Here is a 24,533-nt window from a genome sequence, read left to right as displayed (position 1 = left end):
CAAAAACCCAGACTCAAGTCAGGGCATTCCTTGGCTTGACTGGGTACTATAGGAGGTTTGTGAAGGGATATGGATCCATTGTGACAGCCCTCACAGAACTCACCTCCAAGAAAATGCCCAAGAAAGTAAACTGGACTGTAGAATGCCAACAGGCCTTTGACACCCTGAAACAAGCTATGTGCACAGCACCAGTTCTAAAAGCTCCAGATTACTCCAAGCAATTCATCGTGCAAACAGATGCCTCTGAACATGGGATAGGGGCAGTTTTGTCCCAAACAAATGATGATGGCCTTGACCAGCCTGTTGCTTTCATTAGCAGGAGGTTACTCCCCAGGGAGCAGCGTTGAAGTGCCATTGAGAGGGAGGCCTTTGCTGTGGTTTGGTCCCTGAAGAAGCTGAGACCATACCTTTTTGGTACTCACTTCCTAGTTCAAACTGACCACAGACCTCTCAGATGGCTGATGCAAATGAAAGGTGAAAATCCAAAACTGTTGAGGTGGTCTATCTCCCTACAGGGAATGGACTTTATAGTGGAACACAGACCTGGGACTGCCCATGCCAATGCAGATGGCCTTTCCAGGTTCTTCCACTTAGAAAATGAAGACTCTCTTGGGAAAGGTTAGTCTCATCCTCTTTCGTTGGGGGGGGGGGGGGTTGTGTAAGGAAATGCCTCCTTGGCATGGTTACCCCCTGACTTTTTGCCTTTGCTGATGCTATGTTTTGAATTGAAAGTGTGCTGAGGCCTGCTAACCAGGCCCCAGCACCAGTGTTCTTTCCCTAACCTGTACTTTTGATTCCACAATTGGCACACCCTGGCATCCAGGTAAGTCCCTTGTAACTGGTACCTCTGGTACAAAGGGCCCTGATGCCAGGGAGGGTCTCTAAGGGCTGCAGCATGTCTTATGCCACCCTGGAGACCCCTCACTCAGCACAGACACACTGCTTGCCAGCTTGTGTGTGCTGGTGAAAACAAAATGAGTAAGTCGACATGGCACTCCCCTCAGGGTGCCATGCCAGCCTCTCACTGCCTATGCCAGTATAGATAAGTCACCCCTCTAGCAGGCCTTACCGCCCTAAGGCAGGGTGCACTATACCATAGGTGAGGGCACCAGTGCATGAGCACTGTGCCCCTACAGTGTCTAAGCAAAACCTTAGACATTGTAAGTGCAGGGTAGCCATAAGAGTATATGGTCTGGGAGTCTGTCAAACACGAACTCCACAGCACCATAATGGCTACACTGAAAACTGGGAAGTTTGGTATCAAACTTCTCAGCACAATAAATGCACACTGATGCCAGTGTACATTTTATTGTAAAATACACCCCAGAGGGCACCTTAGAGGTGCCCCCTGAAACCTTAACCGACTATCTGTATAGGCTGATTGGTTCCAGCAGCCTGCCACAACCGAGACATGTTGCTGGCCCCATGGGGAGAGTGCCTTTGTCACTCGGAGTCCAGTAACAAAGCCTGCACTGGGTGGAGATGCTAACACCTCCCCCAGGCAGGAGCTGTAACACCTGGCGGTGAGCCTCAAAGGCTCACCCCCTTTGTTCCAGCACCACAGGGCACTCCAGCTAGTGGAGTTGCCCGCCCCCTCCGGCCACGGCCCCACTTTTGGCGGCAAGGCCGGGGGAAATAATGAGAATAACAAGGAGGAGTCACTGGCCAGTCAGGACAGCCCCTAAGGTGTCCTGAGCTGAAGTGACTCCAACTTTTAGAAATCCTCCATCTTGCAGATGGAGGATTCCCCAATAGGATTAGGGATGTGACCCCCTCCCCTTGGGAGGAGGCACAAAGAGGGTGTACCCACCCTCAGGGCTAGTAGCCATTGGCTACTAACCCCCCAGACCTAAACATGCCCTTAAATTTAGTATTTAAGGGCTCCCCTGAACCTAAGAATTTAGATTCCTGAAACTACAAGAAGAAGAGGACTGCTGAGCTGAAAAACCCCTGCAGAGGAAGAACAGAAGACACCAACTGCTTTGGCCCCAGACTTACCGGCCTGTCTCCTGCCTTCCAAAGAAACCTGCTCCAGCGACGCTTTCCAAGGGACCAGCGACCTCTGAATCCTCTGAGGACTGCCCTGCTTCAAGAAAGACAAGAAACTCACGAGGACAGCGGCACTGCTCCAAAAGAACTGCAACTTTGTTACAGAGGAGCAGATTTAAAGACCCCTGTAAATCCCCGCAAGAAGCGTGAGACTTGCAACACTGCACCCGGCGACCCCGACTCGACTGGTGGAGAACCAACACCTCAGGGAGGACCCTCCGGCGACTCCGAGACCGTGAGTAACCAAAGTTGTCCCCCCTGAGTCCCCACAGCGACGCCTGCAGAGGGAATCCCGAGGCTCCCCCTGACCGCGACTGCCTGAACCTAAAGTCCTGACGGCTGGAAAAGACCCTGCACCCGCAGCCCCCAGCACCTGAAGGAACGGAACTTCTGTGCATGAGTGACCCCCAGGAGGCCCTCTCCCTTGCCCAGGTGGTGGCTACCCCGAGGAGCCCCCCCCTTGCCTGCCTGCACTGCTGAAGAGACCCCTTGGTCTCTCATAGAAAACCATTGGAAACCCGACGTGTGTTTACACACTGCACCCGGCCGCCCCCGCGCTGCTGAGGGTGTACTTTTTGTGCTGACTCGTGTCCCCCCCCGGTGCCCTACAAAACCCCCCTGGTCTGCCCTCTGAAGACGCGGGTACGTACCTGCTGGCAGACTGGAACCGGGGCACCCCCTTCTCTCCATTGAAGCCTATGTGTTTTGGGCACCTCTTTGACCTCTGCACCTGACCGGCCCTGAGCTGCTGGTGTGGTAACTTTGGGGTTGCCCTGAACCCCCAACGGTGGGCTACCTTGGACCCAAAACTGAGACCTGTAAGTGATTTACTTACCTGTTAAACATAACAATACTTTACCTCCCCCAGGAACTGTGAAAATTGCACTGTGTCCACTTTTAAAACAGCTTATTGTGTTTTATGTAAAAAGTATAAATGCTACTGTAATGATTCAAAGTTCCTAAAGTACTTACCTGCAATACCTTTCAAATGAGATATTACATGTAGAATTTGAACCTGTGGTTCTTAAAATAAACTAAGAAAAGATATTTTTCTATAACAAAACCTATTGGCTGGATTTGTCTCTGAGTGTGTGTTCCTCATTTATTGCCTGTGTGTATGTACAACAAATGCTTAACACTACTCCTTGGATAAGCCTACTGCTCGACCACACTACCACAAAATAGAGCATTAGTATTATCTCTTTTTGCCACTATCTTACCTCTAAGGGGAACCCTTGGACTCTGTGCATGCTATTCCTTACTTTGAAATAGCACATACAGAGCCAACTTCCTACAACACATGTTCATTACCTATCTCAGTCAAGCAGTTAAACAGTACTCACGAGTTTCTGGGGTTGGCACTGGCTGCTTTTTAGGCCTTCCTCTTTTTCTTTTTTCAACTACAACTGTGTCCTAAACAACAAAAATAAACAATACAACCTTAATATACAGGTCTACCAATAGTTGTTTGAAAAGGACTACATATACAAATTTCAGAAACATACATAGTCAAAGTAAACACAGTAGCTTTAGGGCAGGAAGATGAAGTAAAATGACTGGAAGTACAGAAAGTTTATATCTATTAAGAGTTGGTGATAGTGAGTCTAGCGCTAGGGTTACATCGTACTCCCCCAGGGGGGCCATCCAGGTTTTAATTCTTTTCAACTCTGGCTCATTTGATGAAACTGCACAAAACAATTCTTTCTACAGATTTGTAATTGGGGAAAAGGTATAGGGTGGTCTCAAAAGTACTGAATCCAATGTTAATTCTCGTAAAAAGAGAAGTTGTTGCACCTCCAGCAAATAAATGCAGGACGTATTTTGACCGAACTAGGAAGACATGAAGCTGCCTGGTCCAACTCGCAATCCTTATGTTCACTTTCAGCTTTCATCGATCTTTCTCAGATACAAAGTATCCATTAAACGTCAATCATTTCCAATAAAAAAATATGGAAAATGTTACTTACCCAGTAAGCATCTGTTTGTGTTATGTACTGCTGTAGATCCACCTACTCTGCATACTCCTGCCATCTAATGTTGGGTCCAGAGTGGTGCAATTTGTTTATCTTCGAAGAAACGTTTAGAGTCACGGGATCGGTGATAGTGCACATTGGCATGGACTCCTTTGTTAGATTGTTTTCCCGCATGCGGGAGAGAAAAGGAGTGTAGAAGTATAGAGAAAAAGATGTCCTTACAAATGTGACTACATATTTACAAATATAATGTTACTGGAACAGCCACAGGTATCCAGGGAGGGCACATGTGAGTCTACAGCACTACATGTCACGAGCAGATGCTTACTTTGTAAGTAAAATTTTCCATTCAATGGCATGTATGGCTGGAGATACACATGCTCTGCATAGACCATAAAGCAGTACCATGAATCGATGGTTAAAACTGGTGGCTAGCCTGTGGGAGTTGCAGTTGACTGGAAAAGTGTTTGTAGCATAGCTTGGCCTACGTTGGCTTGCTGATGTGCTAGTACATCCACACAGTAATGTTTTGTGAATGTGTGTGGGGTAAACCATGTAGCTGCCTTACAAATGTCAGCTATAAGGATATTTCCAAGAAAAGCCATAGTGGCACCTTTTTTCCTAGTAGAATGTGCTTTAGGAGTAACAGGTGATGGCCGCTTAGCTATAGCATAGCAAGTCTGTATATATTTAACTATCCATCTAGCGATGCAGTTTTTGGATTCTGGACTGTCTTTGTGAGGTAGGGAAAAGGCTACTAAAGAGCTGTTTAGTTTTTCTAAACTCTTTGGTTCTGTCAATGTAAAAAGTGAGTGCTCTTTTAACATCTAAAGTTTGGAGAACTTTTTTGGCAATAGAGTCAGTATGTTTGAAGGACTTGTGGGTGGAGTTCCCATTCTTGGACTTGTTGCTGCTTCCTGCGGAGAGGGTCTGCAAAGTTGTTGTCCTTCCCTGGAGATACTGTACCACCAGGTGAATGTGGTGGTGGAAAGCCCACTTCCATGTTGTCAGAGATAATACATGGTTGTCACACTGTCTATGCGGACTAAGACAACCTTGTGAGAAAGCTGATGAAGAAATGGTTTCAGGGCTAGAAACACTGCCTCAAGTTTGAGATAACCAATATGTAGAGACAGGTGACTGAGATCCCAGAGGCCCTGTACTATGAGGTTTTGAAGGTGAGTTATCCAACCCGTCAGTGATGCATCGGTGGTCAGTATGACCTGAGGCACAGGGTCCAGAAAAGGCCGCCCTTTGAGCATGTTGGTGGTGTTGCACCATTGCAGAGAGCGATGAAAATGGTGGTTTAACAACACTAGATCTTTCAGGTGCCACTGTGACTGAGACCACTGACAAGACAAACACTGCTGTAAGGGACACATGTGCAGTCTGGCATGGAGAACGATGGGAATGCAGGACGCCATCCTTCTTAACAGGTGCATAATTGTCCTGACTGTATGCATGATTCTCCTGAAACTGAGGGAGAAGAGACTGAAAATGCGGGCTGAGTTGGGGTATGCTAGCCCCAACTCTGAGCTCCTAGATAAGGTTGTATCTGGAGGGGTTGGAGAAGGGATTTGGAAAAGTTGAGTGTGAAGGAGATCTACTGTCAACTGGGTGCCATATTGGCACTTCCATAAGGTGCTGGCTTTGATAAGCCAGTCATCTAGATAGGGGGAACACGTGGATGTTCTTCTTGTGAGGTGTGCAGCAACTACTGCTAAACACTTTGTGAAGACTCTGGGAGAGGTAGTGACCCTGAAAGGCAGGACTTTGAACTGGTAATGTTTGTCCACGATAACGAACCTTAGGTATTTTCAGTGTGCAGGGCGGATGGGAATATGAAAGAGATCTAGAGCTATCATAAGCATCTTGAAGAGTAACCATGTGAAGGTGTTCTGACAGGATGTATTGGTTTAGTTGTCTGAGGATGAGAAAAGGCCTCAGAGAGCACTCCTTTTTAAGAATGAGGAAGTATAGGGAGTATACCCTTGACCCCTGGTGTTGTAAGGGAACAGGCTTGATGGTCCCTTTGAGAAGAAGGGATAAAACCTCTTGTTTGACAGGCGAGGTGCTCGTGGGATAGCCTGTGAGTGCAAGGGGGAATATTTAAGGGAGTGGTAATGAGCTCCAGTCAATAAACATGTTGGATAATAGAACATTACCTTTGCCGTCTTCGTGTCCTTCTTTAGCTTCTCAGGGGTAGCATCCACTTGAGGGCCAAAAAGATGCTCCTTGTCAAAGGCAATGTTATAGACTGCTTGCTGAACTTCTGGTTTGAAACCCGAGCAGCAGAGCCAAGCGAGTCTTCGGAGTAGGACACTTGTATTAATGCAGCGTGCAGCTCTATCTGCAGCGTCCATGGCACAATGGATGAAATTATTGAAAATTGTTTGCCCCTCTGCAACTATTTGTTGCCCTCTCTTCAGGTGCACATCCGGTAGAAACTGGAGGCGCTCCTCATTTTCGTCCTAGTGAGCCTGGTCCTATTTGGCTGGCAATGCTTGGGAGTTGGTGATACACCAATGGATGGCTGCTTGCGCAGCAACTCTTTAGCCGGCAGCTCTCCTAAGGAGGAGGTGAGTTGCCCAATGGCCTGGCTATTGGAACATTTTCGTGCTGTGCTGGTGACAATGGAGAGAGGATGGACCCGAGACCTACTTTACATTTGGTCATAGGGAGCTGGCTTATATTTTTTGTTGACTCTAGAGGTGATAACCCTAGAGCACATGCGCTCCTTAAAGATTTTATCAGCATGATGGAGCATGCCAGGGTGCATTAAGAGGAATTCAATATCTCCTTTTGTGGATGTGAGTTGTGTCAAACACAAAGTCCTGTTCGATGGGGTCTCTGTGTAGCTCTACATTGTAAAATGCAGCTGGTCTGGCCACTACTTGTTGGTAAGAAGCAGTGTCGTCTGGTGATGAAAGATGTTTAGGGCACAGGTCAGGATCATTGGAAAGGATGTGGTCAGAATAATAGGTGTCCCAGGGATTTGGGTCATGGTGTGGCCCTCCCAAATCTTCTCCAACAAATAAAGGAGATCCATGAGGGGTGTAATCTCCTGGTATAGGTGAGACAGAAGAATGAGGAGGGGAGGTAGGTAGAGAAGAGGTGGGTGGAGGAGGGGCTGTTGGTGGAGCAGAAAGAGGAGGAGGTGGAAGAGAAGGCATCCTAGATGGGCTGGTGGCCTTGTCCTTAGTTCTTCTCTTTTGAGGTGGAGGTGTGTCCAAGGCTTCCTGAAAGGACACCTTCCTCTTTAACAGTACAGGAACATAAGCAACAATGCGTCCTGTATCTTCTTGAATATGGAGGTGGTGCTGTCAAGCTTAAATAATCTCCAGAATAGGTTCCACATGAGGAGGAGTGGCAGAAGGCTGACTACAGTCTCTGTATTCCAAAGATTTCAGTTCTGTGGGTTTCGGCATCAAAGGTTTCAGTTTGTGAGATTTTGTTGGCACTGACGTGGAGGCTGTGGGCAGTCGACTCAGAGGCGAGGTTCGGACCAAAATGGAGACGATGTCTCTGTTCGATGCACCGGAGGTCAAAGCCAAAGGAGATGGCTTGGTCTTGGCTAGAAAGCAGGGCAGCCGAAATGGATTTTCAGTTCTAACCATGGTCTGGTGGCAGTGGCAGACCGGTGACCTCTAGAACTGGCCTTTTCATACTCTTGGGGTGAGTAGGAGAGTCCACGATACTCATGGGTTGTGCCAATGCATGTAAGACTCTGAATTTTGAAATCAGGCAAACACTGATGTAAGAAGCTGGCTCTGTATAAATGATATCAAAATGAAATATAGTGTGCACAGAGTGCAGGGGTTCCCCAGAGGCTTAACAGAGGCTAAAGTAGATAATACCAATGCTCTCTTTTGGGGTAGTGTTGTCGTGCAGTTGGGCTTATCAGAGGGTAGTGCAAAGCATATGTTGTAAACACACAGACAATAGAAGAAGCACACACTCATTGACAACTCCAGACCAACGGTTTTTATATAGCAAAAATATATTTTCCTAATTTATTTTTCGAACCACAAGATCCAAGTTGCAGGTAAGTACTTCAATATTTTTGTATTTCACACATGTATCAATAGCACTTTGTTTGAAATCGATAAGTTATACAGTTTTTGAAATATTGTCAATTATCTGTTTTAAAAGTTGACAGTGCAATTGTAAGAAACAGTTCCTGGGGTTGCAATTTTAAGAAACAGTTCCTGGGGCGGGGGCAAGTTAGATCGATTTGCAGATAAGTACAACATTTACAAGTTCCAGTCTCCAGGGGTTAGGAAGTCCACAGGTTGGTGTTCAAGTTAACTCCAAACACCCACCACCAGCAACACGGTGCCAGACGGGTGCAGAGGCCAAAATGTAGGCAAAATTAACATGGGCTCCTACTGAGACTGGTGCACTTGGTTTCAGATCTGCAGGCATCTTCAGAGGGCAGATCTGGGGGTTTAGAGGAGCACGGGGGCCACAAGTAGGCACCAAACATACACCCTCAGCAACGCTGGGACGGCCGGGTGCAGGTTGCAAACAAGGTGTCGGGTCTCCAATGATTCTCTATGAGGGGGTCATTCAGAGGCTGCAGGCGAAGTCCAGGAGGTTGTCTCGGGCAAACCACAGGCTGGACAGGGAGGATGGCTGCCTGCTGAACATTGCTGCATCAGAGGTCGGGTTCTCCAAGGCCTGGGGGCTGCAGGTGCAGTGTCTCTTTAGGTGTCGGAAATCATCGTCTGGAGCTTTCGCTATCAGGGGCGTCTCCGGATTCCCTCTGCAGGCGTTGCCGTGGAGGAGTGGAGAGGTCAATCCAGGGTGGGCACTTGCTCAGAATCGCCTGGGGATCCCCTCTAGCTGGTCGGACCACCTGGACATGGGCTGTGGGCATCAGGTGCAGAGTGTTCAGGACTCACGTATTCGGAGTGGAGTTGGAGTACTTAGTTGTTGTTTGTTCTTTAAACAGGTCCGCTGACCAAGGGTGTTCTTGGTCCTTTTGTGTGCAGGGCAGTCCTCTGGAGCTTGTCAGGGGTCGCTGGTCCTGCTGGATACGTCACCGTTCTTGGGCAGCTTATTTGAAGCAGGAGACAGGCCGTTAGGGCTGGGGCCAAGACAGTTGTCGTCTTCCTTCTTCTCTGCTGGGGATTTCAGCTTAGCAGTCCTTCTTCCTCTTGTCAGGTCACCAGGAATCTGGTGAGCCGTGTTCAGGGAAGCCCTTAAATCCTGGATTTAGGAGTGTTACAGGGGTCAGAGGGCAGTAGCCAATGGCTACTGTCCCTGAGGGTGGCTACACCCTTCCTGTGCCCACTCCCTTTGGGGAGGGGGGCACAAACCTAACCCTGTTGGTCCCTGTCCTCCAAACCAAGATAGAAGATTCTGCGGGGACGGGAGCGGGGGGACCCTGGGGGCAATGTAACCCGAGGCTTGAGCCTTTGACGCTCACTGCTAGGTGTTACAGTTCCTGCAGGGGGGGGTGTGAAGCACCTCCACCCAGGACAGGCTATCATACAGGGGGCATCTCTAAGATGTCCTCTGGGTGCATTTTTCAATAGATCCCACACTTGCATCAGTGTGGGTTTATTGAGCTGAGAAGTTTGATATCAAACTTCCCAGTATTCAGTGAAGCCATAATGAAACTGTGGAGTTCGTAATGATAAACTCCCAGACCATATACTCAATATGGCTACACTGCACTTACAATGTCTCAGAATGGACTTAGACACTGTGGGCATATTGCTCATGCAGCTATCTCCTGACCTGTGGTATAGTGCACCCTGCCTTAGGGATGTACGGCCTACTAGAGGGATGACTTATCTATGCCATAGGCAGTGGTTTGTGGGCATGGCAACCTGAGAGGGGTGTCAAGTCGATTTTGCCTTTTTCTCCCCACTAGCACACACAAGCTGCAAGAAGAGTGTACATGTGATTGGTGAGGGGAACCCAGGTGGCATAGTACCTGCTGCAGCCCTTGGGGACCTTCCCTGGCCACAGGGCCCTTGGTACCATGGGTACCTTTTACAAGAGACTTAGCTGTGTGCTATGGGTGTGCCAATTGCAGAAACAAAGGTACAGATTTTGGGAAAGATCATTGGTGCTGAAGCCTGGTTAGCAGGGTCCCAGCACACTTTCAATCAAAGTTAGCATCAACATAAGGCAAAAAGTGTGTGTGGGGGGGGGGGGGTTAACTATGCAAACAGTGGCACTTTCCGACAACTGGCATTTTAGCAAGCTCACTGGATCAGACTGAAGAACACAACAAAAGATGTGCACCTAAACCCTATAACACCATGTCTCTTAAGACAGAAACAAGTGCAACAGGTCTTACACTGTGACAGGTAGGCATGGCTCCACAATAGATGACCACTCTGTCACTATGCAGTATATTTTTCATTTGTAACATAAAAGGATGATGGATGGCGTGCTGAAACATTTTGAACACTCACCCCCAGTCACAGATCTGGGTTAAATCCATTGCTCTTTTTCTCACCATGCCACCACCCGTGGCCACTTAGCAAGACTTTTGAACACAGGGTCAAGACTGATTTTCACATGGCTGGGTCCAAACTGGGGTGACGCGGCAAGCAGATAATAATGGATTAAGCCCAGATCTTTGACTGGGGGTTAGTATTTGAAAAGTTTCAACATTCTGTTCACCATTTTATTTTATGATGTTGCTATGTGCGCATTAAGTGGCTAGGGTAGGCCTACATGTGGGTCCTTTGCTTGCTGTACCACTGGATTCAAGATAGACTGGCTGAAGAGGGGAGCTACCCCGAAGCCATTTGCATATCGCTGGGTCCGAACTGGGGTGACGTGGCAAACAAAATAAAAATGGATTAAACCCAGATCAATGACTGGGGGTGAGTATTTGAAAAGTTTCAACACTCCGTCCATCATTTTATTTTGTGATGTTGCATTTTTTTTCTTTCGTAACCACTGTAAAAGGGAAGGCTTTCTTAGCATAAAGATGTTAAAAAATGGGACATAAAGTATTGTCATCCAAAATCCTCCAAAAGTATATCACCATAGACGGCAAATCATATGAGCCAGAAGACCTGGAAAGGTTTCTAGAGAGCCATGAACCAACAAGCACTGAAATCGCCACAGCTATACACCCAGGGTGAAATAAATACTCCTCAATTTAACAAAGATTCAGCCACATCATCAACAAAAAATGAAGGAAGCTCAAAAGACATTTGGACATGGTAGCTTGAACAGGTCATAGAAGCTCTGACTGACTGTACAGACAAACCCAGGTCACCAGTGAAACAACCAAGAAGTCACCTAGCGGCACAAGCCACTTGAACTCAATGCCAGATGTCACCCTAAGCAAAAGCCTTTAGATCCATTCACTATTTCAACCTTTTCATTCTACCCATTAACAAGAGTCAATGTCTCCAAACAATAACCAAGACACCTCCTGTTCTAAAGCTTGCGGTCTCAATTCCTCTGCCACGGCTGATCCTCCTCCCCCCCCCCCCCCCCCCACCCCATTGACTATGCTTCTCTATGTGCAATATACCACTAGGCTTGGCTACAAAACACTGTCAATTAGACGTGCATCTGGTCTCTCATCATTACATTTAACCCCTCACCCACCCTCCATCTCACTCCCAGCAACCACCCTTTTCAACCATTATTGACATCCCTCCCTCTGGTACTTCACCCTCTCTCTGCCTCTCCCCCTTCACAAAGAGTACCCCTCAAATGAAAATTTCAGGCAATTGAAATCCCTCCCTACTGCTTCTCCTTGAGAAGAGACAATGTCGATCACTGGAAATATGATCCTTAGTTGCCTAACTATTCTTTACCTTAATGACAAAAGAGTTTTGCTACATTAAAAGAATTAGAAAAACTGAAAAGGAACAGGGTCACAGGATTCATAGCCTCTGAAGAGGTATTTAAGTGGCACCTTCTTCCACACACAATACCACCACCCAGACTAGCTTGTAGAAATGTAGAGGTGCAACATATTCCAGAAAAACATCATCATACAGTGCAGTTGGACTGACAAAGAAAGTGAGATACATGGTCCCAAAGTTCTTGCTGCATGATGAATCATTCATAATAGGTTCAATCTGCTAGCGCAACCAGGTGAAGAGAGACGTTCTCTTAAGCATATCCAGAGTATTCATGGATGGATGTCTGTCCTGATGCAAATAATTAGCAGAGGCAACTGGAACATGGCTACTGGATTAGTTATGGACAAATTTGGACCAATTAACCACAATAATGGAAACAGAACACTTCTACATAATGAGATTGAACACTGATGCCTAATAGGTGTATAGAGGTAGCTGAACCCGACAACAACTCAAGCTTGCTTACATCTTAGATAGCGGAGCACAGATTTCAGGAAACAACTGCGTCGGACTATTCACAAATGCTTCTGGACATGGTATTTTACTTGCGGCTAAACTTATCTCCAGATACAAGGTGTTAAAAGACAAAAAGGTATTGCAAGTTCACATTCATATGTACCTCGCCAAGAATAAAGGATCAGTGTCATCAGTACAAACCCTGGAGGTAGCTGTGAAAGCCTCAGAGAGGGGCATTAGGATGAAGGACACAGCCACGGTCAAGAAGAATAAACGTGAAAAAGCAGCCTAGTATCCACCATCAAAATCCTGACTAAAGTATAATTTAAACACCCCACGGAACACAAAAGGCAAACCCTACAAAAAGTAAATTCTCTTTGAATTCCCTCTTCACTTCTAGAGCAAAAACAGCACGGGCACATCCACGACTACGCTACTATGAATAAGGAGAAAATGCAGAGAGGCTCTAGGTAGTGCAACTCAAACATAGAGAATCTCAAATGATGATACCAGCTATCTACAATACTGTAGGTGTGGGTCCTACTGACTAAACCCCAGGAAACTGCAGAAACCTATGCCATTTCTTTAATGATCTTTATAAATCGGAGGACGAAGGGGAAGCTATTGCAGATCTACTGTACATCCAGTCTCGTGGAGAGGACAATGTCTCCAGAATAGAACGTTTTTCTTGAACAGTTCTACAACCTGGGGAAGTCAGAAGCTCCTGGCTCACTACCCTTTACATCCAACAAGGCAATAATCACAGTATTACAAAAACTTAGAAAAAAGCCTGCCTATTACAGTAACTACTCTCTCTCATTAATGATTAATTGGTATCAAACTTCCCAGCACAATAATCCCACACTGATGCCAGTGTTGGATTTATTGAAAGATTCATCTAGAGGACGTCTTAGAGATGCCTCCTGTATTTTAGCCAAACTTCTAGTGCAGGACTGACCAGTCTGTCAGCCTGCCACTTCCAGACGAGTTGCTGACCACATAGGGTGAGAGCCATTGTGCTCTCTGTGGCCAGAAACAAAGCCTGCACTGGGTGGAGATGCTTCACACCTCCCCCTGCAGGAACTAACACCTGGCGGTGAGCCTCAAAGGCTCAGGCCTCTTGTTACAGTGCCCCAGGGCACTCCAGCTAGTGGAGATGCCCACCCCCGGACAAAGCCCCACTATTGGCAGCAAGTCTGGCGGGAAAACAAGGAGGAGTGACCACCTCAGCTGGGACCACCGCTAAGGTATCCAGAGCTGAGGTGACCCCCTCCTTGCAAAATCCTCCATCTTGGTTTGGAGGACAGGGACCAAAAGGGTTAGGTCTGTATCCTCCTCCCCAAAGGAAGTTAGCACCGGAAGGGTGTAGTCACCCTCAGGGACAGTAGCCATTGGCTACTGCCCTCTGACCACTGTAACACCCCTAAATCCAGGATTTAAGGGATCCCCTGAAACTACCTCGTCCAATTTCTGGCAACCTCAAGAAGAAGAAAGAAGAAAAGTAGAAGGACCCCAGCAAGGAAGACTAAAGACACTGACTGACTTGGCCTCAGCCCTACAGGCCTGTCTCTAGCATCTGAAGCCCTGCTACAAGAAGGCGACGCATCCTGCAGGACCAGTGACCTTCTAAAAAGCCTCAAGAGGACGACCTGCACCCCAGAGGACCAGGATCTCCCATATACAGCAGCCCTGACCAGAAGGAAACACCAACAAAGGACTCCAGAGCCGCCCCGGATCCGCAAGTCCTGCCCACCGTGCACTCGATGACCATTACCCCTGTCCAGGTGGCCCAACCAACTAGAGCTGGTCCCCAGGCGATTCTGAGCTAGTGCCCACCCTGGGTTGATACCTCCTGTCCAACACAATGACACCTGCAGCCTAAATCCGGAGGACCTCCCCTGACTGCGACAGAATCAGACAAAGATTCCCGACGCCAAAAGTTACCCCTGCACCTGCAGACCCTTGGCCATGGGGAATCCGACCGTCGGTGCAGCAATGTCCGGCAGGCAACACTCTTCCTTGTCTAGCCTTTGGTTTCCCAGAACCGACCCCATGGACTTCACCTGCAGCATCTTTGTGAACCCCAGGGTACTCCTATAGGAAAGCATTGGAAAGCCGGATACTGTGTTTGCACCCTAGACCTGGCCGCGCCTGCGCCGCTGAGGGTGTGTGTTTGGTGGTAACCTGTGCCCACCAGTGCTCCTCTAAACCCCCCAGATCTGCCCTCTGAAGACGCAGGTACTTACCTGCCAGCAGGCCTGATTCAGAGTGCCCCCAGTCTCCATAGGAGCTCATGTTAAATCAACCTCAACTTTGACCTCTGCACCCGGCTGGCTGGTGGTGGGTGTTTGGGGTTAACTTGAACCCCAACCTGTTGACATCCTAACCCCTGGATGCTGGAACTGTAAGTCCTGTACTAACCTTGAAACTGTGCTAACCTTTCTTCCTCCCAGAACTGTTTCTGAAAATTGCAGTGTCAACTTTTAAAACAGATTATTGGTATTTATTCGAAAACCGTATAACGTGACAAATTGAAACAAAGTGGTATTGATACATAAGTTGGATACTTACTTGCAATTGTACTTACATGCAACTTCAATCATGTTGTTCTTGAACTAAAGTAACAAAATATATTTTTGCTAAATAAAAACCATTGGCCTGGAGTTAGGCAATAAATGAAGCACAAACTCAATGACTATGTGTGTACAACAAATGCTTTGTAGTACCTTCTGATAAGCGTATCTGCTCGACCACACTACCGCAAAAGAGAGCATTAGTATTACCTACTTGAGCCTCTGTTAAGCCTCTGTTGAACCTCTGGACTCTGTACACATTATATCTCATTTTGTCATAGTATATACAGAGCCAGCTCCCTATAGGTATCCACTGAGACTTAAACACCTGGGAATCCTTGTCAGCAGAGGTCCTGAACACATAATGGAAGATAATCTGCAATGACTAATACAGAAAACAATCCATTGCTACACCCCAGGATGCACATGCAATTATCACTGTTGGGTAGAATACAAGCAACAAAATAGTTGTGGGGTGACACTTTAATTATCTTTGTGGAATTCTACCTCATCCCACCCCAAGGACCGAAATCTTGCCTCAGGCTCACCTTCCGTCACTCTTGGTAAATACAGAAAGAGAGCTACTGTATAGTTTCTCTGGCATATATGTGGCCTAGTCTCTCACTTCTCAGACAGATAATCCTCATTGTCCAATGACTCTCATGGTCTCCGGCCCCACAAGAAACTGAAAATTGCCCCCCCCCCCCTTATCCATAATGGATGCCCCATATGGCAGAATAAAGCAGTACAAATCAAGAGAAGAATATCAATGGGATATCTAGGTAGAAAAGATATATCCAAATTAGACCACCTGTTCACTTGTGAATCTATTAAGCCATTTGCAGACTTGCATACAGAACTAAACCTAAGCAATGACCAGCTCTGGAAACAAACAAATGCATGATTGTCCCCAGGTACAAATTACAGACTTCCCTTCCAGACTTGCCCAACCCCCAAGTATTGGATTGAATATCAAGATTAGGCGGCCGAGGAGGAGCTACGCCAGGCCTCGAGGAATTATCATAAACAGTGCCTTCTCCAGAATCATAGAAATGCAATAGAACAGACACTGCAGACAATTCTCCCAAAGTGAATATACAGAATGATCAACACTCATTTAATCCAATAAATCTGGCCTGTGAGATGCAAGACTAAAATTTTGCTATCTGAAAATACTGCAAAACTGATGCTAGAAGGCAGCTTAACTTAAGGTAACAGGCGTGAATAACACTTCCTGCTGTTGGAGACACTCCCAGATTGACTGAGTTCTAATCCATATATTGTGATCATGCCCTAGACTGAAAGCTTAATGGTCAAGGTACGTCAATACACTGGGTGGATCGGGACAACATACTTTAGATCCATCAGCCTAATTTACAGTGACACCATTAATATTTTGTTAATTGCTGCTCACAAAGAAAGATGGCTGTCCACAGCGCTAGTGATGAATCGCTAGTCAAAATGTTACAATAGCTTCCCATGAGATGGTGATACCATCTAGTAAACCTGCCCTTTTCCTTACCTTCACACCTCTACCTCCATCTGGTTCTTAATCAAACTGTATGCAGTGAACAGATATTTCAATAGATGCACACAATAACAACACTATCATTGCTCATGCCCACTGGATGAGATTGCAGAAATATTGCTTTGAAATGCAACAGTCTCAAAGATATCTTTCGCCTTGAAATTGCCCTCAAATTGATGCAAAGTAGTTGAATTTTGAAACAAGTAAAACCATGAGGAGCTAAGGAGACAAAAGCATGAATGTACTTAGATCAGCATAACTTGTTCAAAATATTCAAAATATTATTCACGGTTTTCTTTTGTTCCTTTTTCACATACAAATGGAGGTTCTAGTTCTTACCGAAAAGTGGGAATTAACTGGTCAGATGATTATGAACAGCAGCTTTTTCATGATACGGACTGTACTGTTAAGAGGCAAGAGGTTGTCTTTGCTGATTTGCTTTGATTCAAACATCCCCACTTCTCTCCTTGCTCCCTCTCTGCCTCCTCTCCAGTGTCCCTTTCCTGATAATTACTGTTATGATTCTGCTTGAGTAAATTATGCACTTCCCTTGCATTCCTGTTATCAATTTCTGTACCTGCTTTGATATTTTATGAGACTGCACCCTGCTGGTGTTTTCCCTCGCAAGAAAAACTTTAGTAAATAATCATTAAGATACAAGAAAGAGAAGGGAAACTAGGCTCAGTCATTAAAATGCTGAGTTCTGAGCAGCTTTCTGAAACGCAGGTGTTCATTTCTGTTCATAAACAGTAAAGCATTCCTTATATTGGCTGCTAAAATTGAAAAAGCTTTGTCTCCAATAATAACAGTAAGGCATCTTTGGACGTTGAGAAGGTTGAGCAGAGGATGAGCGAAGTGCGAACACATAGTGACATAAAGAAAAAAGTTTGAGTAAACAGAGGGGTTCTGCTGGTATTAATGGTTTTAGGAACAATTGTTAAAGCCTAAAACTTAATTCTTGCATAGACTGGCGACCAATTAAATAACTTTAGAATGCAGGTAAAGTAAGACCGATAAGGTGCATTTGTGACAACCTGGGCTGCAATGCTAAGAACCAATTGCAGGAAGTTTAGGTGTTGTTTCGGTACCTCCAAATATATGAAAATGGCAAAATCCAGTTCTTGACTGAATAATAGCATTAATCAAAGGAAAGTGAAGTGTGGTACCATTTGAAGGCTATGCCTCAGGTAGCCCGGAAGACCTAGGAAGAGTGAAGAGACTTTGGGCCTGATTTAGATTTCAGTAGATGGGTTACTCCATCACAACAATTACAGCTATCCCATCCCCTGAAATATAAATCCCATAGGAAATAATAAGATTTTATTTTTGATGGATGGGAAATCTGTTACCGCTGTGACGGAGTAACCCGTTCACCAAAATCTAAATCAGGCCCTTTCAGTTTCAGCTCACCTAAAAAAATTCATTGGCTTCTGATTGAGAAGTGTCATCTTCAAATCTCTCTGTCTCATCTTCAAGGCCTTATCCAAGAAAGTGCCTTACTATACCCACGCTCTCTTTCAATCTTACACCTCTACAAGCAATTTGTCTTCACTCAATTCATTCATTTAAAGGTGGCAGCCTCCTATTTCTGTAGCCCAGTTACGAGTTCCCTGGAAAATATCTGGCTCTGAGTGAGGCAATGTTTAGATATCACAGGCACTGAAAAAGATAATTCAGTTTAGGCATGCAGGAATTGTTCTTCCCACTGGAATTATGTCATCAAACTAAAGGGTAATGCAATGAAACTGCTGAACCTGAGGATACTGGATGACCATTCCCCCTAACCTGAATACTGGTAACTGAGGAGGCAGTATAAGTGACTTTAAAGCCCTGGTGAAAGCACTCTATGATTATGGCCAGATGTCAGAGTTCTGTGACCAATTATTATGATTTGCAATATGGCCTCCACGGAAACAGGTAGGGTGAAGGAGCTGGAAAAAGATCAAGGCTTGTGGTCAGCAACCACTGTCCATGGTCGAATGCCTAGCACATTGCCCACTGTGTGGCTTGGTTGGGGGCAGACCGTGCACAACTGCCAAGCCTTAGCCCCAACACCCACTGCTTATGGCGAAAAGTGATGCACAGTGGCATCAGTGGACATTGGCCAAAAGTCATGTCCAACTGGTTGGAGTGACAAGGTGCATCTATTCTCTACATACAGTCAGGCCTTATACCCAGAGCTCGCTGCTTATCACCAAAGCTAGTTTTGATGCAAATAGGAGACCTGTAGCATACATCACGTCAACAAAAGATGATGCAAGACCAACAAACAGAAATATCTACTAATAGTAACACGCATTTGCAAACCCAACAGGTATGGTCTGTTGGCTTTGCGTGTGCGTGTGTGTGTGTATATATATATATGGAAAATGTCACTTACCCAGTGTACATCTGTTCGTGGCATTAGTCGCTGCAGATTCACATGCTGTGCACATCCCGCCATCTGGTGTTGGGCTCGGAGTGTTACAAGTTGTTTTTCTTCGAAGAAGTCTTTTCGAGTCACGAGACCGAGGGACTCCTCCCATTTCGACTCCATTGCGCATGGGCGTCGACTCCATCTTAGATTGTTTTCCCCGCAGAGGGTGAGGTAGGAGTTGTGTATGCTAGTAATAGTGCCCATGCAATGGAGTGAATACGTATGTATATAATGAATTTTAAAGTAATATATTTACAAATGTACAAATGTTCAAGATCTACTTCTAAACGGCTACAGGCTCCCGGGGAGGCGGGTGGGCGCATGTGAATCTGCAGCGACTAATGCCACGAACAGATGTACACTGGGTAAGTGACATTTTCCGTTCGATGGCATGTGTAGCTGCAGATACACATGCTGTGCATAGACTAGTAAGCAGTTATCTCCCCAAAAGCGGTGGTTCAGCCTGTAGGAGTTGAAGTAGTTTGAAATAATGTTCTTAGTACAGCTTGACCTACTGTTGCCTGTTGTGCAGTTAACACATCTACACAGTAGTGCTTGGTAAATGTATGAGGCGTAGACCATGTTGCTGCCTTACATATTTCGTTCATTGGAATATTTCCTAGAAAGGCCATGGTAGCACCTTTCTTTCTGGTTGAGTGTGCCTTTGGTGTAATAGGCAGCTCTCTTTTAGCTTTAAGATAGCAGGTTTGAATGCACTTAACTATCCATCTAGCAATGCCTTGTTTTGAAATTGGATTTCCTGTATGAGGTTTTTGAAAGGCAATAAATAGTTGTTTCGTTTTTCGAATTAGTTTTGTTCTGTCAATGTAGTACATTAGTGCTCTTTTGATGTCTAATGTATGTAGTGCTCTTTCAGCTACAGAATCTGGCTGTGGGAAGAACACTGGTAATTCTACCGTTTGATTCAAGTGGAACGGTGAGATTACTTTTGGTAAAAATGTAGGATTTGTCCGTAGAACTACTTTATTTTTGTGTATTTGAATAAATGGTTCTTGTATGGTAAATGCTTGAATTTCACTCACTCTTCTTAGAGATGTGATGGCAATCAAAAATGCAACTTTCCACGTTAAGTATTGCATTTCACAGGAGTGCATGGGCTCAAAAGGTGGACCCATCAGTCGTGTTAAGACAATGTTGAGGTTTCATGAAGGAACTGGTGGTGTTCTTGGTGGTATAATTCTCTTTAGGCCTTCCATGAACGCTTTTATGACTGGTATCCTAAATAATGAAGTTGAATGCGTAATTTGCAGGTAAGCTGAAATTGCGGTAAGATGTATCTTTATGGAAGAGAAGGCTAGCTTTGACTTTTGTAAATGAAGTAAATATCCTACTATATCTTTTGGAGATGCGTGTAAGGGCTGAATTTGCTTATTATGGCAGTAATAAACAAATCTTTTCCACTTATTTGCATAGCAGTGTCTAGTGGTAGGTTTCCTAGCTTGTTTTATGACCTCCATACATTCTTGTGTGAGGTGTAGGTGCCCGAATTCTAGGATTTCAGGAGCCAAATTGCTCGATTCAGCGATGCTGGATTTGGATGTCTGATCTGTTGTTTGTGTTGTGTTAACAGATCTGGTCTGTTTGGTAGTTTGACATGAGGCACTACTGAAAGGTCTAGTAGTGTTGTGTACCAATGTTGCCTTGCCCATGTTGGTGCTATTAGTATGAGTTTGAGTTTGTTTTGACTCAACTTGTTTACTAGATATGGAAGGAGCGGGAGAGGGGGAAAAGCGTACGCAAATATCCCTGACCAGTTCATCCATAGCGCATTGCCCTGAGACTGATGTTGTGGGTATCTGGATGCGAAGTTTTGGCTTTTTGAGTTGTTTTTTGTTGCAAATAGATCTATTTGTGGTTTACCCCAAATTTTGAAGTGTTTATTATTTGGGGGTGAATCTCCCATTTGTGGATTTGTTGGTGATCCCGAGAAAGATTGTCTGCTAGTTGATTCTGAATCCCTGGAATAAATTGTGCTATTAGGCGAATGTGGTTGTGAATCGCCCAATGCCATATTTTTTGTGTGAGGAGGCACAACTGTGTCGAGTGCGTCCCTCCCTGTTTGTTTAGGTAATACATTGTTGTCATGTTGTCTGTTTTGACAAGAATGTATTTGTGGGTTATTATGGGTTGAAATGCTTTTAGCGCTAGAAATACTGCTAACAGTTCTAAGTGGTTTATGTGAAACCGTCTTTGCTGTATGTCCCATTGTCCTTGGATGCTGTGTTGATTGAGGTGTGCTCCCCACCCTGTCATGGAAGCATCTGTCGTTATCACGTATTGTGGCACTGGGTCTTGAAAAGGCCGCCCTTGGTTTAAATTTATACTGTTCCACCATTGAAGCGAGATGTATGTTTGGCGGTCTATCAACACCAGATCTAGAAGTTGACCCTGTGCTTGTGACCATTGTGATGCTAGGCACTGTTGTAAGGGCCGCATGTGCAGCCTTGCATTTGGGACAATGGCTATGCATGAAGACATCATGCCTAGTAGTTTCATTACCATTTTGACCTGTATCTTTTGTTTTGGATACATGGCTTGTATTACATTGTGAAATGTTTGAACTCTTTGTGGACTTGGAGTGGCAATCCCTTTTGCTGTGTTGATTGTCGCCCCTAAGTATTGCTGTGTTTGACACGGCAGAAGGTGTGACTTTGCGTAGTTGATCGAGAAACCTAGTTTGTGTAGGGTTTCTATGACATATTTTGTGTGTTGTGAACACTGTATTTGCGTGTTGGTTTTGATTAACCAATCGTCTAAGTACGGGAACACATGTATTTGCTGCCTTCTGATATGTGCAGCTACTACTGCCAGGCATTTTGTAAAAACTCTTGGCGCAGTTGTTATTCCGAATGGCAACACTTTGAATTGGTAATGTATCCCTTGGAATACAAACCTTAGGTACTTTCTGTGTGAAGGATGTATTGGTATATGGAAATATGCATCCTTTAGATCCAGTGTTGTCATGTAGTCTTGTTTGAGCAGTGGGATTACGTCTTGTAATGTAACCATGTGAAAGTGGTCTGATTTGATGTATGTATTTAATGTTCTGAGATCTAGTATAGGTCTTAGACTCTTGTCTTTTTTGGGTATTAGAAAGTACAGTGAGTAAACTCCTGTGTTTAATTGTTGTTTTGGTACTAATTCTATTGCTTCTTTTTGTAGCAATGCTTGAACTTCTAATCCTAGAAGATCTATATGTTGTTTTGACATACTGTGTGTTTTCGGTGGGACTTTTGGAGGGAATTTGAGAAATTCTATGCAATAACCATGCTGGATAATTGCCAGTACCCAAATATCTGTTGTTATCTCCTCCCAATGTTTGTAAAATTGGCTTAGTCTCCCCCCCACAGGTGTTATGTGATGGGGATGTGTGACTTGTAAGTCACTGCTTATTTTGAGGAGTTTTGGGGCTTTGGAACTTTCCTCAATTTTTCTGGAATTGTCCCCCTCTATATTGCCCCCGAAAACCTCCCCGCTGATATTGGCTTTGGTAAGTGGGCCTTGTTTGTGATGTTGTGGTTTCTGTAGGTTGCCCTCGAAACCCTCCCCTAAAAGGTGTTTTGCGAAATGTGCCTCTGCTCTGCGGGGAGTAGAGTGCGCCCATGGCTTTTGCTGTATCAGTGTCTTTCTTGAGTTTATCAATAACAGTGTCGACTTCCGGCCCAAACAACTGCTGTTCATTAAATGGCATATTTAGCACGGCTTGTTGAATTTCCGGCTTGAACCATGACGTACGCAGCCATGCGTGCCTTCTTATTGTTATTGCAGTATTTACTGTCCTTGCAGCTGTATCTGCTGCATCCATTGAAGACCGTATCTGATTATTAGAGATACTTTGTCCTTCTTCCACCACTTGTTGTGCTTTTTTCTGGAACTCTTTGGGTAAGTGTTCTATGAAATGTTGCATCTCATCCCAGTGAGCTCTGTCGTATCTTGCCAAAAGTGCTTGTGAATTGGCAATGCGCCATTGGTTTGCTGCTTGTGCTGCAACCCTTTTGCCCGCAGCATCAAATTTGCGACTCTCCTTGTCTGGAGGTGGTGCGTCCCCCGAGGTATGAGAGTTCGCTCTCTTACGAGCTGCCCCGACAACTACTGAGTCTGGTGTTAACTGCGTTGTAATATAAACTGGATCTGTTGGCGGTGGCTTGTACTTTTTCTCCACCCTTGGAGTTATGGCTCTGCCATTAACAGGATCTTGAAAGATTTGTTTTGAATGTTTTAGCATTCCTGGGAGCATAGGTAGGCTTTGGTATTGGCTATGAGTGGAGGATAGCGTGTTAAACAAAAAATCATCCTCAATTGGTTCGGAATGCAAGGTGACGTTATGGAAAGCAGCTGCCCTTGCGACCACCTGTGTGTAAGATGTACTGTCCTCAGGTGGCGACGGCCTCGCAGGGTACGAGTCTGGGCTGTTGTCCGATACTGGAGCATCGTAAAGGTCCCATGCATCGGGATCATCTTGACTCATTGTAGTATGAGTCGGGGAGTGCATCAGTGGAGGAGTTGTTACCGGTGATGTGTGCATTGATGGTGGTGGAGACAGTGGTGGAGTTGTTTTTCTTGCTACCTTTGCCTGTGGCTGCTTGTCCTTTTCTTGAAAGGCAAGTCTTCTTTTTATTTTAATTGGGGGAAGAGTGGTTATCTTCCCTGTGTCTTCTTGAATGTGGAGCCTTCTTTGAGTATAGTCTGGCTCTACTGCTTTAAGTTCCTCTCCGAATTTATGCTTTTGCATCTGGGAGGACAATCCTTGTTCTTCTGTGTAGGAACCTGTTTTCGGCTCCGAGGCTGGATGTTTCGGAACCGAAACTTTTTCGGACGTCTTTTTAGGCTCTGAAGAAACCTTTTTTATTTTCGCCATGGTGGTGTCTCGGTGCCGAACTTCTTCGGTGCCGCTGTCCCGGTGCCGAATTTTCTCGGGAGCCGATGTCTCGGGTCCGAGATTGCTGTGTGGCGGTATCTCGACCGGAGTCGGATGACTTCGACACAAGCGTGCCCTTTTTCGGTGCCTTGGATCGGTCACCTATTTTTCGGGTTAAGCCATGGCCTGTTGGCGGTGGCGTCCCCTGGGCTTTTGTTGTCTTCTCGTGAGTCTTATGTTTCGACGTCTTACTCACGGTTTTCGGCATTTCTTCGGCCTCAAGCTCTTCCGAGTCCGACTCGTGGATGGAGAAAGCTTCTTCTTCCTCCTCGAAACGCTCTTGTCCTGTCGGCGTCGACGCCATCTGCAGTCTTCTGGCTCTTCGGTCTCTTAATGTCTTCCTCGACCGAAACGCTCGACAGGCTTCACAAGTATCTTCCTTGTGCTCTGGAGACAAGCACAAGTTACAGACCAGATGCTGATCCGTATACGGATACTTGTTATGGCATTTTGGGCAGAAGCGGAATGGGGTCAGTTCCATCAGCCTTGAAGTCACACGTGGCCGGGCCGAGCACGCACCGACGGAGGATCGAAAAAAACCCCAAAGGGCCACCGGAGCTCTTCAAAATTCGGTGTTGATCTGTTGTAACTAACCCGATATCGAACGCAAACAATACCGACGTTTTTTCCGAGATTCTAACTAACTTTCCGACCCGAAACACGGAGCGAAAAGGAACACGTCCGAACCAGATGGCGGAAAAAAAACAATCTAAGATGGAGTCGACGCCCATGCGCAATGGAGTCGAAAT

General features: G+C 45.7%; 1 protein-coding gene across 1 annotated transcript in view; it reads right to left on the bottom strand.

Moving 5' to 3' along the window:
* BOD1L1 (biorientation of chromosomes in cell division 1 like 1) overlaps positions 1 to 24,533 on the bottom strand; it is a 301,369-nt gene that overhangs the window by 130,429 nt on the left and 146,407 nt on the right. Inside the window, exon 12 of the mRNA XM_069202707.1 lies at positions 3,393 to 3,462. Coding sequence (XP_069058808.1) covers positions 3,393 to 3,462 — 70 coding nt within the window. The remainder of the gene's footprint in view (positions 1 to 3,392; positions 3,463 to 24,533) is intronic.

This window comes from Pleurodeles waltl, chromosome 1_2, assembly GCF_031143425.1.
Source record: "Pleurodeles waltl isolate 20211129_DDA chromosome 1_2, aPleWal1.hap1.20221129, whole genome shotgun sequence".
NCBI classification, from domain to species: domain Eukaryota; kingdom Metazoa; phylum Chordata; class Amphibia; order Caudata; family Salamandridae; genus Pleurodeles; species Pleurodeles waltl.
Note: the sequence above shows the minus strand (reverse complement) of the source record. Positions and strands in the feature narration are given on the sequence as shown.